The sequence below is a fragment of the Aquarana catesbeiana genome, linkage group LG04, assembly GCF_042186555.1.
Source record: "Aquarana catesbeiana isolate 2022-GZ linkage group LG04, ASM4218655v1, whole genome shotgun sequence".
Lineage (NCBI taxonomy): Eukaryota > Metazoa > Chordata > Amphibia > Anura > Ranidae > Aquarana > Aquarana catesbeiana.
Window position 1 is genome coordinate 261,885,188 of NC_133327.1, and position 15,676 is coordinate 261,900,863.

At 40.9% G+C, this 15,676-nt stretch overlaps 1 protein-coding gene across 1 annotated transcript in view; it reads left to right on the top strand.

Annotated features, from left to right (window-relative positions):
* The window catches only part of MASP1 (MBL associated serine protease 1), a 179,072-nt gene that overhangs the window by 133,878 nt on the left and 29,518 nt on the right, over positions 1–15,676 (top strand). The window contains exon 11 of the mRNA XM_073626420.1: positions 9,511–9,651. Coding sequence (XP_073482521.1) covers positions 9,511–9,651 — 141 coding nt within the window. The remainder of the gene's footprint in view (positions 1–9,510; positions 9,652–15,676) is intronic.

A 15,676-nucleotide genomic window follows, 5' to 3' on the forward strand; every position in this document is an offset into this window, starting at 1 on the left:
ATGCCCAAAGTATCATAGCTTTCTAAAAGGGTAGGATAATACAGGAGCATCTTCTTAGCATTATTGGTATTTAATATGGAACTAATAAACCGAAATGCTGGGATGACACTGCCAATGGGGGGCATCGATTACATTTATATCTAAAAATATATATACCACACATTGAGATAGAAAATGGTGCCATTTGACTCCATATTGTATATCTAATCAGCCAATAATAAATTGAGATAATACAAGTATATCAATAATATCTAATAATCAAATAATGAAGGAGAGATCATAGTTAAACTTATGCTTGATTGATAAAAGAGTTAATGTCCCACTCCACGTTGATACCCTGCGGAAAGTGGGACCCCAACTCATATATCCAATATGTCTCTAAACGTGAGATCCCCCTAAGAGTCGACCCCCCCGCCAAGGGGGCACGTACCTATCAATAATGAGAAACTGGGTCCCCGCAGGGTTCCGATCGTGAACTTCCCTATAGTGCCTAGGGACAGTGTGTTTAGTACTCCCCGCTTTAATAAGATTGATATGTTCCGAGACACGTATAGTGAAAGATCTAATGGTCCGGCCAACATATTGCTTGCCACAAGGGCAAGTCAGAAGATAGACAATTCCTGTGGTAGCGCACGCACAGAATTGTTTAATTTTATACGTATGGCCAGTCACAGTAGATGAAAAAATGTGACTAGCCTTCCTACCACAGGTGTTAAACTGGCAGACCAAACACTTTTTACAAGGATAAAATCCAATTAGATCATGAAAAAAGGATGGTCTACCTGGTGGATTAATCACATTAGGTGCCAGCCTATTACGAAGCGATGGAACCCCCTTGAAAACCACCTTAGGGGTCTTGGGCAACAAAGGTCCCAGTATTGTGTCAGGTTTTAGAACATCCCAGTGGTTTTCAAAGATTACAAACATGCTTGTGCTGCATGGAAAAAGATGTCAGAAAAGACCATTTGAATTCGTCATTTGTTTGTCGAGGTCTATCCTCCAATAATGTCTGACGATCCATTGCACAAGCATTTTCAATTTCTTTATCCAGGTCCACAGAATCATAGCCCTTTTCCAGGAACCTATCTTTCAGTGTTATAGACTGAGCCCTGAAAGTGTCAAGGTCAGTACAGTTCCTACGTAATCGTAAGAACTGACTCTTAGGTACAGATCAAATCCAGGAACTGTGATGACAACTATCGGTCGATATATACCCGTTCCTGTCTGTAGATTTAAAATAGGTACTGAATGTAAATGTATGTTCACTTCTTTTAATAACAAGATCTAAAAAATGAATTGAGGTGGTACTAGTCTCAAAGGATAAGGCAATACCCCTATCATTGTTATTTAAAGTTGTAAAAAAATCAACCAAACCATCATGGCTACCTGTCCACAGGAGGAGGATGGCGTCTATGTACCGGGCCCACAACAAAAGGTGTGGGTTCTCCATGGCATAGACGACATCCTCCTCCCACTTGGCCATGAACAGGTTGGCCAGGCTGGGAGCAAATTTTGCTCCCATAGCCACCCCTTTATGTTGGCAATAGAATCTACCATCGAACCAGAAATAATTGTGTTGCGTTGCAAACTCAATTAAATCAACGATGAAGTCTATCTGGGGTGAAGCAAGGGAGGCGTCCCTATTCAAAAAATAGTGAAACGCATCCACACCCTTACGATGGGGAATGCAGGTATAAAGGGACACAATATCCGCGGTGGCCATGATGAGGTCACCAGAATGGGAAACATTCGATAACAGTTTAATCACGTCCTTAGTGTCTTTTAAATAGGACGGCATCTTAAGTACAGATGGCTGCAAAAAGAAATCAATATATTTCCCAATTTTAGAGGTGATCGAGTCGATGCCACTAATTATGGGTCGACCTGGGGGGTGGAGAGGGTCCTCGTGGACTTTGGGCAGGTAATATATAACCGGGATCCATGGGGCAAGGGAGACTAAAAAAGATCTCTCTTTTTTATTCAAAATATAGGAGTCGAAACCTTTAGCTACTAAATTTTTTAGTTCCTTTTTGTACTCATGTGTGGGGTTTTTTGGTAATTCAACATAAGTTTCTCAATCTCCCAAAATGCGATGCATCTCATCCATATAATCTGATTTGTTCAATAAAACAATCCCCCCGCCTTTGTCGGCGGGGCGAATGACCAGATTTTTATTATCACATAACGTCTTTAAACCCACTGGGGGTAGGGGGTTATAAAATTTACGCTTAACTGGAATTTCCGCCAGGTCCCTCAATACTAATTCCTTAAACAATTTAATAGTAGATGGAAGTTGTGTTGGGGGACTAAAGAGAGAGGGATTGGATAAGCCGAATGGACAGTGCCGGACGTTGCCGCCCTGGCCACGTTCCTAGCGGGATTAGAGATGATATACCTTTGGACATTAATTTTTCTAATGAACTTATGAATGTCGATAAACGTATCAAACTTATTGAGTTTGTACGGAGGGGCAAATTTAAGACCTTTATTTAAAACGATTTTTTCTTCTTGAGTAAGGATCGTATCGCTCAAGTTGAAAACTCCCTGACATGTTAGGTTAGTTTTCTTTTTTCTTCTCTGGACCCTCCTCCCTCCTCGGCACCCTCTCTTGTTTCCGGACCTCTTTTTTTGTTTAGAGGGTCCTCGCGAAAACCCCGAGGGGTCCGTGAATCAGAGTAAGGTTGTATGTGGGGGGAGGGATTGTACCCAACGTTAGGAAAAGGATAAACATTCTCATTGTGATGATCATGTAGGGGAGAATATCTATTGTACGTGGAAACCGTGGGGTGACTATAATAGGGTGGGTTCGAATGATAGGAGTAATGGGGAGTTTCATGGTGACGAACCGGGGAACCCCGATAATAGGAGTTCTCCCGTTCGTAGTGTTGGTAATCGTCATAATTACGCTGGTCACCTCTGTTTCCACCTCTCCCTCTCCTTCTAGAAAAATGGCCTCTTCCTCTTTGTTTGTGTTGAGGAGAGTGTGTACTTGGCTGGCGACCCCTTTGTGGAGGGGGGCCTCGGCCTTGAGACCGTCCTCTATCCAAGGAAGGTTTAGGACGGACCGTAGGCTCAATAGGTGGAACTAAGGTATCCTGATTTTGGACATTAGTCTCCATTGGTGGCTGTGAAACAGGTCCCGCAATGGTTTTCTGCCATCCGAATACCTTGCCTGCCTTATAGTCCCCAATGTCACGGGAATATTTTTTATGCTTCTTGGTTCTTTGTTCCTTATCCTCTTTTATAAGGTATGCCTGCAAATTGGAGGACAGGGTGTTGTATTCAACTGAATTTTTATAGGCAAGTAGTTTATCCTTCAGTTCCTTAATCTCCTGATCCAGAGTGGACCCTCTAAACAAAAAAAGAGGTCCGGAAACAAGAGAGGGTTCCGAGGAGGGAGGAGGGTCCAGAGAAGAAAAAAGAAAACGAACCTAACATGTCAGGGAGTTTTTTGAACTTGAGCGATACGATCCTTACTCAAGAAGAAAAAATCGTTTTAAATAAAGGTCTTAAATTTGCCCCTCCATACAAACTCAATAAGTTTGATACGTTTATCGACATTCATAAGTTCATTAGAAAAATTAATGTCCAAAGGTATATCATCTCTAATCCCACTAGGAACGTGGCCAGGGCGGCAACGTCCGGCACTGTCCATTCGGGCTTATCGAATCCCTCTCTCTTTAGTCCCCCAACACAACTTCCATCTACTATTAAATTGTTTAAGGAATTAGTGTTGAGGGACCTGGCGGAAATTCCAGTTAAGTGTAAATTTTATAACCCCCTACCCCCAGTGGGTTTAAAGATGTTATGTGATAATAAAAATCTGGTCATTCGCCCCGCCGACAAAGGCGGGGGGATTGTTTTATTGAACAAATCAGATTATATGGACGAGATGCATCGCATTTTGGGAGATCGAGAAACTTATGTTGAATTACCAAAAAATCCCACACATGAGTACAAAAAGGAACTAAGAAATTTAGTAGCTAAAGGTTTTGACTCCTATATTTTGAATAAAAAAGAGAGATCTTTTTTAGTCCCCCTTGCCCCACGGATCCCGGTTATATATTACCTGCCCAAAGTCCACAAGGACCCTCTCCACCCCCCAGGTCGACCCATAATTAGTGGTATCGATCACCTTTAAAAATTGGGAAATATATTGATTTCTTTTTGCAGCCATCTGTACTTAAGATGCCGTCCTATTTAAAAGACACTAAGGACGTGATTAAACTGTTATCGAATGTTTCCCATTCTGGTGACCTCATTATGGCCACCGCGGATGTTGCGTCCCTTTATACCTGCATTCCCCATCGTAAGGTTGTGGATGCGGTTCACTATTTTTTGAATAGGGATGCCTCCCTTGCTTCACCCCAGATAGACTTCATCGTTGATTTAATTGAGTTTGCAACGCAACACAATTATTTCTGGTTCGATGGTAGATTCTATTGCCAACATAAAGGGGTGGCTATGGGAGCAAAATTTGCTCCCAGCCTGGCCAACCTGTTCATGGCCAAGTGGGAGGAAGATGTCGTCTATGCCATGGAGAACCCACACCTTTTGTTGTGGGCCCAGTACATAGACGACATCCTCCTCCTGTGGACAGGTAGCCATGATGGTTTGGTTGATTTTTTTACAACTTTAAATAACAATGATAGGGGTATTGCCTTATCCTTTGAGACTAGTACCACCTCAATTCATTTTTTAGATCTTGTTATTAAAAGAAGTGAACATACATTTACATTCAGTACCTATTTTGAATCTACAGACAGGAACGGGTATATATCGACCGATAGTTGTCATCACAGTTCCTGGATTCGATCTGTACCTAAGAGTCAGTTCTTATGATTACGTAGGAACTGTACTGACCTTGACACTTTCAGGGCTCAGTCTATAACACTGAAAGATAGGTTCCTGGAAAAGGGCTATGATTCTGTGGACCTGGATAAAGAAATTGAAAATGCTTGTGCAATGGATCATCAGACATTATTGGAGGATAGACCTCGACAAACAAATGACGAATTCAAATGGTCTTTTCTGGCGTCTTTTTCCATGCAGCACAAGCACGTTAAGAAAATCTTTGAAAACCACTGGGATGTTCTAAAAACTGACACAATACTGGGACCTTTGTTGCCCAAGACCCCTAAGGTGGTTTTCAAGGGGGTTCCATCGTTTCGTAATAGGCTGGCACCTAATGTGATTAATCCACCAGGTAGACCATCCTTTTTTCATGATCTAATTGGATTTTATCCTTGTAAAAAGTGTTTGGTCTGCCAGTTTAACACCTGTGGTAGGAAGGCTAGTCACAGTTTTTCGTCTACTGTGACTTGCCGTACATATAAAATTAAACAATTCTGTACGTGCGCTACCACAGGAATTGTCTATCTTCTGACTTGCCCTTGTGGCAAGCAATATGTTGGCCGGACCATTAGATCTTTCACTATACGTGTCTCGGAACATATTAATCTTATTAAAGCAGGGAGTACTAAACACACTGTCCCTAGGCACTATAGGGAAGTTCACGATCAGAACCCTGCGGGGACCCAGTTTCTCATTATTGATAGGTACGTGCCCCCTTGGGCTCTAAACTCGCGTTTAGAGACATATTGGATATATGAGTTGGGGTCCCACTTTCCGCAGGGTATCAACGTGGAGTGGGACATTAACTCTTTTATCAATCAAGCATAAGTTTAACTATGATCTCTCCTTCATTATTTGATTATTAGATATTATTGATATACTTGTATTATCTCAATTTATTATTGGCTGATTAGATATACAATATGGAGTCAAATGGCACCATTTCCTATCTCAATGTGTGGTATATATATTTTTAGATATAAATGTAATCGATGCCCCCCATTGGCAGTGTCATCCCAGCATTTCGGTTTATTAGTTCCATATTAAATACCAATAATGCTAAGAAGATGCTCCTGTATTATCCTACCCTTTTAAAAAGCTATGATACTTTGGGCATCAGCCTTTTGTATCGCTTTTTATAGTTTACATTTTTTTTGCATTTATTATGTGCCCCTTCTCAGTCTTTCTGCTGACACTCCGCATTATGTGGCTCGCCTCAGATTGAGGCTTGTTTCCACCCTGTGGAGCGCAGCGACGTTTTCCCCTCTATATGAGATGGGAAGCACTGTTAAAATGGGAATGAGGCTTGGATGGGCTTTGATAGCAGGCTGGAAGGCATTGACGCCGCCACGCTGTTAAAATGGGAATGAGGCTTGGATAGCAGGCTGGAAGGCATTGACGCCGCCACGATGTGGCGCATGACATCACGATGCCTTCCGGACGTGACGTTCATCGTGATGCCCACACAGGAAGTGCCTTCCAGTCTATCTCCGTGCCCATACAGGAAGCACCTCCCGAACATTGAAAGCGAGGCTTGGCTTGTGCTCTGGTCGTTTCCTGTTAGATGGAGCGATCCAGAGCACAGTGTACCCAACCTATAATACTTCCTGCTTTTTAGTTTTTAATTTTTAATTCCTCCATCTAATTTCTGAAATAAAAGGTATAAAGATCCTTGCTTCATAATTAATTACATAACAGACAGCAAACTATTTACCTTATGACCCTCAAAACCGGAAGTAATCCTCATTCTTTGCACTTTTGGTATGGAGACACTCCCAGTGGGGGTCATTTTCTGTTTAAAGAGCGGTGAGGTGAGGGTGGTCCATACCCCAGATGACGGCTCCTTAGCTGAAACATGTCGGGTGGACCCCTCACGATCGCCGCTATATGATATTTGAGCTTATTCTTGATCTTCAAAATATGAGTTTGCTTTTTATTATTTTAATAAATCAGTGTTTTAGAACGTTATCACCTTATGTGAGTTTTTTTTGCTCCTCACATATGAAAAATAAGTTTGGCTTATACTGGATTGTACATGGGTGAGGAAGCCGTGCTGTTACCTTTGTCGCCACTACGTGCTGATGACATCTGACCTGACGCACCCCTCATAACCGTGGATTATTAAGCCTTTCCGACTTGTTTGGCGTACGCCATTTCAGGTCATATTGCTTCGGTAAGCCTCCTCTATTCCTGGTGATGGCCCCGGCGCTGATGTAAAATCTCTGCACACTTGTGGTCCTCTCATTTTCTACTTATTTGCTTGGTGAAATCATCAATCTGTGAATTTGGGAGCTTTTTCCATCTTTGGGCATCCATTACCCCCATAGACTCTTTGTGACGTTTTTTCTCACCAAAAGAAAAACATTTTTTCACATAATTTTTATGTACTTAAAATGGATTGTTATGTTTTGTGTTTTTTATTCGTGTTTAAGTTCATAGAACCAGCACAGGCACTTTATTACTAGTCACTGGTATATTTGCCAACAAAGTATTTTCATTGCTTCATAATATCCTTTTTGTGTTCAACACTGTTTAACTATACAATTACCTTATTTTTGGTCATATACATTCACTTTATATATGCACTAATGTAATATGATATACACGTTTATGGATGTGTAATATAGCGCTACACTTTTATTATTTTTTTTATGTTATTTTTTACCTAAGTCTATAGGTGTGTTGGCTGCTATTTTACCTTTTTTGATTTAAACGCGGCGCTGTACATAATTTTTATTTTTACATCTACTTTAAAGCCATAAAACTTTAGGTAAACCTCAATATTTCATATTGCTGATATGTGTGACTGTTGTACCATGTACTTAAAATGTATCCTGTTCTCTTTGTATTGCTTATTTTGTGTGAAATGCCCGGTGTTCCTGCGAGTGCTTTCCTATTTCAAACTGACCACACCAGGGCATGAGAGCACATCTATTCCAGCGTGGTCAGTTTTCTGGCTGTGCTGGGAGAACAGCCTGCTTGTCCTCCAATGGCCAAGAGTTGTGCTGACATAACCCCCTGCACAGCCATTCTCTCCACCACCACCTCTCCAAGCCCCTTATGCAGCTGAGAACAGAGTTTATGTGATCACTTAAAAAAAAGAAGAAGAAGAAAAAAGGTATTTTCATTCTTAGATGCTAAAGTATTGCTTGTATGAATGGAGGAAAGAGGCGGAAAGGACGGGCATAGTCAGCTCTCTTGACCAGTGAGTATTATAGGTCCCTTGTTTGTATTAAGCACAGAAAGGCAATTGGGGTATGGGGGCATGGGGTGTCATAGAGCTGAGGATTTCAACTAAGAGACCATCCAGCAGCACCATGGACATTGAATTTAAGTACTGTATCTTGTGCTGATTTTTTTTTTTTTTTTTTTACCTAAACTTGGGCATTTTAACTTTTAACTTCATATTTAACTTAATTTTTTTAACTTAATTCTTAATTTTACAATTATAATATAGAAACAATGAATACTGCTAAATAGGTTAGAACCAGAGACACTTATGTAGTTAAGTAAGACACAAAGCAATGAAGATTTGCCAAGTCTAATAACCAAAATTCATTTTACTGTGGAAATATCAGTAGAGAAATTTTAGATAATTTGCATTATCTTACTAAATAAAACAACAAAAGGTAGAAGAATCTAAGGTTCATGCATGCCAGTATTAACCTAACAATTTCCATAGAGGCTGACAATGAATAAAATGCTAATGAGCTGTGACAAGCCAGCTACTTACTTTGATGTATCTAATTTAAATTAAAGAAAGAAATCAAGTATTTGATTGCTGTGGTTTTTAGTACATGTCTGCAATTTTACGAAATAACAAATGTCAACTTTTACAAATGCTTAAATCATGCTTGAAAAAAATTCTAATTCTTTTAATTCAAGCATCAAATATAATTTGGTGTTACTTGACTGACATCTACTGGAAAAGCTGGAAACAACATGTACAGTCATTCCAAGACAGTTTCCATATGCATGTAAAATATTACAATGATGATGAATATAATTTCATACATTTAGATAGCAGAAATCTGTCTGCTGTATGTTAAATTGTTTTGTATTGCAAAACAGTTTTCAGGGGGACAAAAGAGTGAGGAAAAATCTCTCATGGAGCCCCAAATAGCAGTGATTATGAAACTCATGAAATTATGGGTCTAAACAGCAATGTGTGCCACATAGTCATGTTTATGCAGTTTGGGACAGACTGCTTGCACTTTTATTTAAAGAAAAGCATTGACATACCTCCGCTTTGTTTGGATATGCAACAAAAAATGGTATCTGATACCGTCAGACAACTGGCCTTGGGTGATTACATCTCACCACTATTATTTTCTGTGAAATAGGCTGGTTCTACAGGTATTTGTCCACATTCTTCCACTCTGCTCCATAAGTAACTAAAAAAAGGAAATAATAAGTAGTACACTCAACCATCCAAGTGTCAATATTTACTGTATTTGACAATCTGTAATTAGAAAAATAATGTTGCAGTATTGATGTTATTCTATGTATGTTTCAAACACCCAATCGAGTATTTGAAGCAAACACAGGCTAGGGTTTAAAAATGTTTTTTTCACAAACATCTATACATTGAGGACATACCATCATGTAAAATATTTTAAAAAATGACACTAATTATGTTTGTTTGCTTGTTTGTAGTATGTGGGGAGCCACGATTTTCCAGGTCAAAGCTGGCAAGAATTGCACGAGGAAGTACAGCCAAGAAAGGCATTTCTCCCTGGATAGCCATGTTTTCCAGTGCATGGACTGGCCAACCCTTTTGTGGTGGCTCTCTCATTGGTAAGTCCAATCCTGGGTTAGGGTGATCAGACATCTCTGGTTTCCAGGGAAGGTCCCCAATTCTGTAAGGCTGTCTCCAGCTGAAAAGTATCTCTGATTTCATCTTCATTTTAAAAATTGCAGCTCAAAGGCTGCATGGTAATCTACCTGGAAACTGTTGCTGTTCTCTCATTGGCTGTCTGGAGGTGGAGGAGCGAGGGGAGGGGTGCGTGCATTAGCTGCTGGCTGTCTCTAGATTTTATGATGTCAGTGTCCACTAGTCATTGGTCTGTGGTAGAGTTGAGTGAACAATTCAAGCCGAGCAAAAGTTCAGCCCAAACATCACCACCCAAATTTGCAGGACATTTGGGGGGATGTTCGCCTACCGAGCACCCCACAAAGCACTGCTCACTGCCCAATGAATTCTAAGCCCTGATTGGGCAAAGCTTTGCCCAATCAAGGCACAGTGAATAGCTGGTTGTTAAGGAGCGGGCCAGGAAGCTGGCCGCTGCATCCTTAACAACGGATGATCAGCTGTCAATGGGCCTCCCCGCTGACAGCTGAATGAAAAAAAAAACATTGCCGGCAAAAGAAAAAAGTGAAAAAAAGTGGTTAAGAAGCCCCCATCGGGTCTGGTATGGATTTTAAGGGGAACTATGCCAAAATTTAAAGAAAACGGCTTTGTGGTCCCCCCACCAAAATCTATACCAGACCCTTATCCTAGCATGCAGCCTGGTAGAACAGGAAAGGGGGAGGGGGGGGGAACGAGCAAGCTACCCCCACTGCTGAACATTTAAGCATCATTAAAATCATTACTCCGTTAAAAACAATAGTTTTGAAAAAAAAATCATTGATACATGTCCCCCAGGGCAGTACCTGGGCCCCCATACCCTTTGTATGGCCAATAACTTGCATATCAGTCTTCAAAATGGGGACTTTTGATTTTTCAATGGAGAGTGTTCGGCCCAACTCTAGTCTGTGGATATCATGTGATCCACCTTCCTAGGTTGTGCACACTTACGAACAGGAGGTGAGGAAGTGGAGGAGATGCCCCCTGCTCCTGGATCTGGGTACATATACATAAGTGCAAGTAAGCTCTCGTCTGTATTCTGAGCTACATGAGGCACCCAAGTGTAAACAGGCTGGGGAGGATGATATCTTAAAGTGTCATATTTTGGGTTTGTGGCACTAGACAGTAATGTGAAAGACTGCAATCAAATGTGTCTCTCCAAACTCTTTTAGCCCATTGCATTTTCATCATTTAGCAACAAAAACTTCAGGAATAACACTGATGCGGAACACTCCTTGAAGTAAACAATAAATACAGTATATATAGTGGCAGAAATAAGTTAGTAAAACAGTGTTGGGCAGTTGTAAATCCCAGGATAGCTAATACATATCACAACAGGGTGTAGGGGAGGGGAGAGAGGGAATGGGGCACGCGAGTTATCACCTGTACCTGGTCAAAAAATTCAAATGGCCGGTACTGTATCCTGTACCTGTTAGGGTACTGTTGCTGTAACTATTAGCATATAGGTACCACAAGAGGGGATTGGTAAGGGGGAATTGGCCCGTTAAAGACAGGCCTCAAAAGGGGTTACTACTAGCAACAGAGTAATCCGGGATACTAATTAAGTAAAAATATAACAATTTATTGATATGTTAAACATTAAAATACACAGTAGAAATAAGCAGTGCAATGATGGATTGCGGTATAGAATTGGCCAAACTTTCGCGAACAGTGACAAACATATAGGACAAACATATAACAAAAAGTGCAGCTAGCCAAGTCCGGGCTTATTACTTCAGTCCTTAGTGACCTCAAAACACAAATATGGCCATATGTTAGGTCTAGATTCCAAATTTGGCCTTAATAGGAAATTTGGGGGGTCAACTGAGAGCTGGAGCAATGGGGGAGTGGAGAGGAGAGGGAGAAAAAGTGCATGTGCCAATCTGATTGGGAGACCCCAGGGCTGGACGTAAATTGTAAAGATGTTATAAGCTCATAGAATCAATGACTAGTGCTAATAGGTTCCCACTGTTATCCCTTTAGGAAGATCAATCAGTCCAGTAACAAACTCTGTTTGAATAGTAGGAAGATCTCCTTCAGGGGATTGCTGTCTAGAAATAGCTGTTATATATGGAGGTAATCAACTGTTGAGTCAGTCCTTTTCTTAATAAGTGGATTTAGAGATTCATGTCTATAGACTAAATTGCCATTAGCACTACATTACGAAATTCAAGAGTATTAAATGACTAAATATTGGTAGTCAAGGATTATAACATTGTCATATTAGGTGAAGTTGCTCGCAAGGTTCAGACATATCGAGCTGGTATAGTGACCATATGTCATTACATTACCACTCCATTCACGAGCTGCATCCCGCTTATCAATCCACAGGTCCCAAGCGCTGTGAGTCTATTGTCGCTCCAATGCTGCAACGGGAAGCTCAGGATAGGACCAATCTACATGGCTAAATCTATCTGGACTGACTAATGGGATCTTAATGTGTGCTAGCTGCTGTACCAAGGAGACGTTTACACGAGCTACTGCTTTCCCTCCCCATACTGCTATACACTACAGGAGCGACAATAGACTCACAGCGCTTGGGACCTGTGGATTGATAAGCGGGATGCAGCTCGTGAATGGAGTGGTAATGTAATGACATATGGTCACTATACCAGCTCGATATGTCTGAACCTTGCGAGCAAATTCACCTAATATGACAATGTTATAATCCTTGACTACCAATATTTAGTCATTTAATACACTTGAATTTCGTAATGTAGTGCTAATGGCAATTTAGTCTATAGACATGAATCTCTAAATCCACTTATTAAGAAAAGGACTAACTCAACAGTTGATTACCTCCATATATAACAGCTATTTCTAGACAGCAATCCCCTGAAGGAGATCTTCCTAGTAGTAACCCCTTTTGTATCTAATATATATGCTTTACATATCAACCCAAATCTTTCTATACATTTTACAGAATGCACTGATTGAGCATAACATATATATTTCTGGATGGGCATCAGGGGTGATAATAAGTTATATTTAAACAATATATAGATATAAGTCCCTATCACTCATTATGATATGTCCGCAGAGTGTTGGGGCTTATTTTACCGCCCACACTACAGGCCATACACTTTGAATCAGCACCCACATTATTGCCCACACCACCAGGTGTTCGGCGGGTGGTGCACACAGTTCGTTTCTTGATACTATCAAGGCATTCCTCTTAACTTTGCAGGCATATCTTGGTGCCCCTTTTTTCAAAATCAGTTTGTATATTTTTTCATACATAGTAGGCGAGGTTGAAAAAAATCCATCAAGTCCAACCTATGACCTATGTCCAACCCATACCTTCAATGTCTGTCTTTTGTTCCAAAAGTTTATGAATAATTGCTTGAGGAATGTGATTTTCTGGGTGTGGCTACAAATATGGTGAGAATTTGTTGGTGCAGTGAAAGGCAGTGTGATTAATAGGGTGTCCCTGTATTTCATTTGAAAACCTGCTCTTTTTATGCTATCATGTTATCCTACAGTGCCTTGAAAAAGTATTCACACCCCTTGAAATTTACTACATTTTGTCATGTTACAACCAAAAACGTAAATGTATTTTATCAGGATTTTATGTGATAGACCAACACAAATTGGTACATAGTTGTGAAGTAGAAAGAAAATGATAAATGGTTTTCAATTTTTTTTTTACAAATAAATATCTGAAAAGTGTGGCATGCATTTGTATTTAGCCCTCTTTTCTCTGATGCCCCTAACTAAAATCTAGTGGAACCAATTGCCTTCAGAAGTCACCTAATTAATAAATAGAGTCTACCTATGTGTAATTTAATCTCAGCATAAATACAGCTGTTCTTTGAAGCCCTCGGAGGTTTGTTAGAGAACCTTTGTGAACAAACAGCATCATGAAGGCCAAGGAACACACCAGACAGGTCAGGGATAAAGTTGTGGAGAAGTTTAAAGCAGGGTTGAGTTATAAAAAAATATCCTAAGCTTTGTAAATTGTTCAATCCATCATCCGAAAATGGAAAGAGTATGGCACAACTCCAAACCTACCAAGACATGGCTGTCCACCTAAACTGGCAGGCCGGGCAAGGAGAGCATTAACCAGAGAAGCAGCCAAGAGGCCCATGGTAACTCTGGAGGAGCTGCAGAGATCCACAGCTCAGGTGGGAGAATCTGTCCACAGGACAACTTTTAGTCATGTACTCCACAAATCTGGCCTTTATGGAAGAGTGGCAAGAAGAAAGCCATTGTTCAAAGAAAGTCATAACAAGTGCCATTTGCAGTTGTTCTGGTCAGGTGAGACCAAAACCATCCCCACCGTGAAACATGTTGGTGGCAGCATCATGTTGTGGGGATGCTTTTCTTCAGCAGGGACAGGGAAGCTGGTCAAAGTTGATGGAAAGATGGATGGAGCCAAATACAGGGCAATCTTAGAAGAAAACCTGTTAGAGTCAGAAAAAGTCTTGAGAGTGGGGCGGAGGTTCACCTTCCAGCAGGACAATTACCCTAAACATGCAGCCAGAGCTACAATGGATTGGCTTAGATCAAAGCATATTTATGTGTTAGCATGGCCCAGTCAAATTCCAGACCTAAATCCAATTGAGAATATGTGGCAAGACTTGAAAATTGCTGTTCACAGACGATCTCCATCCAATCTGACAGAGCTTGAGCTATTTTGCAAAGAAGAATGGGCAAAAATTTAATTCTCTAGATGTGCAAAGCTGGTAGAGACATCCCCAAAAAGACATGCAGCTGTAATTGCAGTGAAAGGTGATTCTGCAAAGTATTGACTCAGGAGGGCTGAATACAAATGCACAACACACTTTTCACATATTTATTTGTAAAAAATGTTGAAAACCATTTATCATTTTCCTTCCACTTTAAAATTTTGTGCCACTTTGTGTTGGTCTATCACATAAAATCCCAATATACATTTACGTTTTTGGTTGTAACATGACAAAATGTGGAAAACTTCAAGGGATATGAATACTTTTTGAAGGCACTGTATATAGTTTTCATTTAGTAAATAAATATCTGAAAGACCCTTCAAGTGACACTAAACTCTTGTTTAGTCTTTAGTCTTAGCCACAACCTCACAAGTACTTCAACCTCTCTGACACAGTAAGTTAATTAAACACAGTTTGCAATAATACAGTATACTCACTGTAAGCTATACTGGTGGAAAGGGGCCACTTTATGTCCAATGATTAAAGAGGAAGTAAACCCTGGTGGGTTTTACTTCCTCTTGATTTCCCTGCAAAGGTAAAGCATAATGGGCTACTATGCATCGCATAGTAGCCCATTATGAGTCACTTACCTGAAACCAAAGCCTGCAATGTCACCGCTGTCCCCACTAGCAGCGAGCATCCATCTTCAACCCCTCTTCCTTCTGGGGCCGCAAACTCCGGCTCTGTGACTGCCCGCATGCATGCGGGAGCCGCCAGTCACGGCACGACCCCTATTAGAAACGGCACGATGTGCCCTTTCTAAAGTGTGCATGCACCATAGACATTGGTGCATGTGCCATAGCTTTTTTGTGACTATCTCCTAAACCGTGGAGGTTTAGGAGATATTTCAAGCACCTACAGGTAAGCCTTAATATAGGCTTACCTGTAGGTAAAAGTGGTTGTACAGGGTGTACAACCACTTTAAAGGTGTTAGGGAGGGTTGATGATTGGCTGCTCTGCTCTCTGCATGATAAGTATAATGTTGATGCGATTACCACGGTCCCACATGGTCTCTCTCTCTCTCTCTCTCTCTCTCTCTCTCTCTCTCTCTAAGCTGTTCTGTGATCAAACGAGCAGATGTGCTCACAACAAGTCCCATGAGCAAAGCCCTCCCCTCAGGCTCTTTAAAAGCTATCTCCATCCACCCCTTCTTCTTTCGCGTTTATGGGAGTTGTAGTGTGTGTGTCTATGTGACCTACAGTATAATGCCATGGGCATCCAGAACTTCAGCTCATATGATCTCTGCTGCGCTATAAAGAAGTCTATAGGCTTGCCTGTGTAGTTCTCC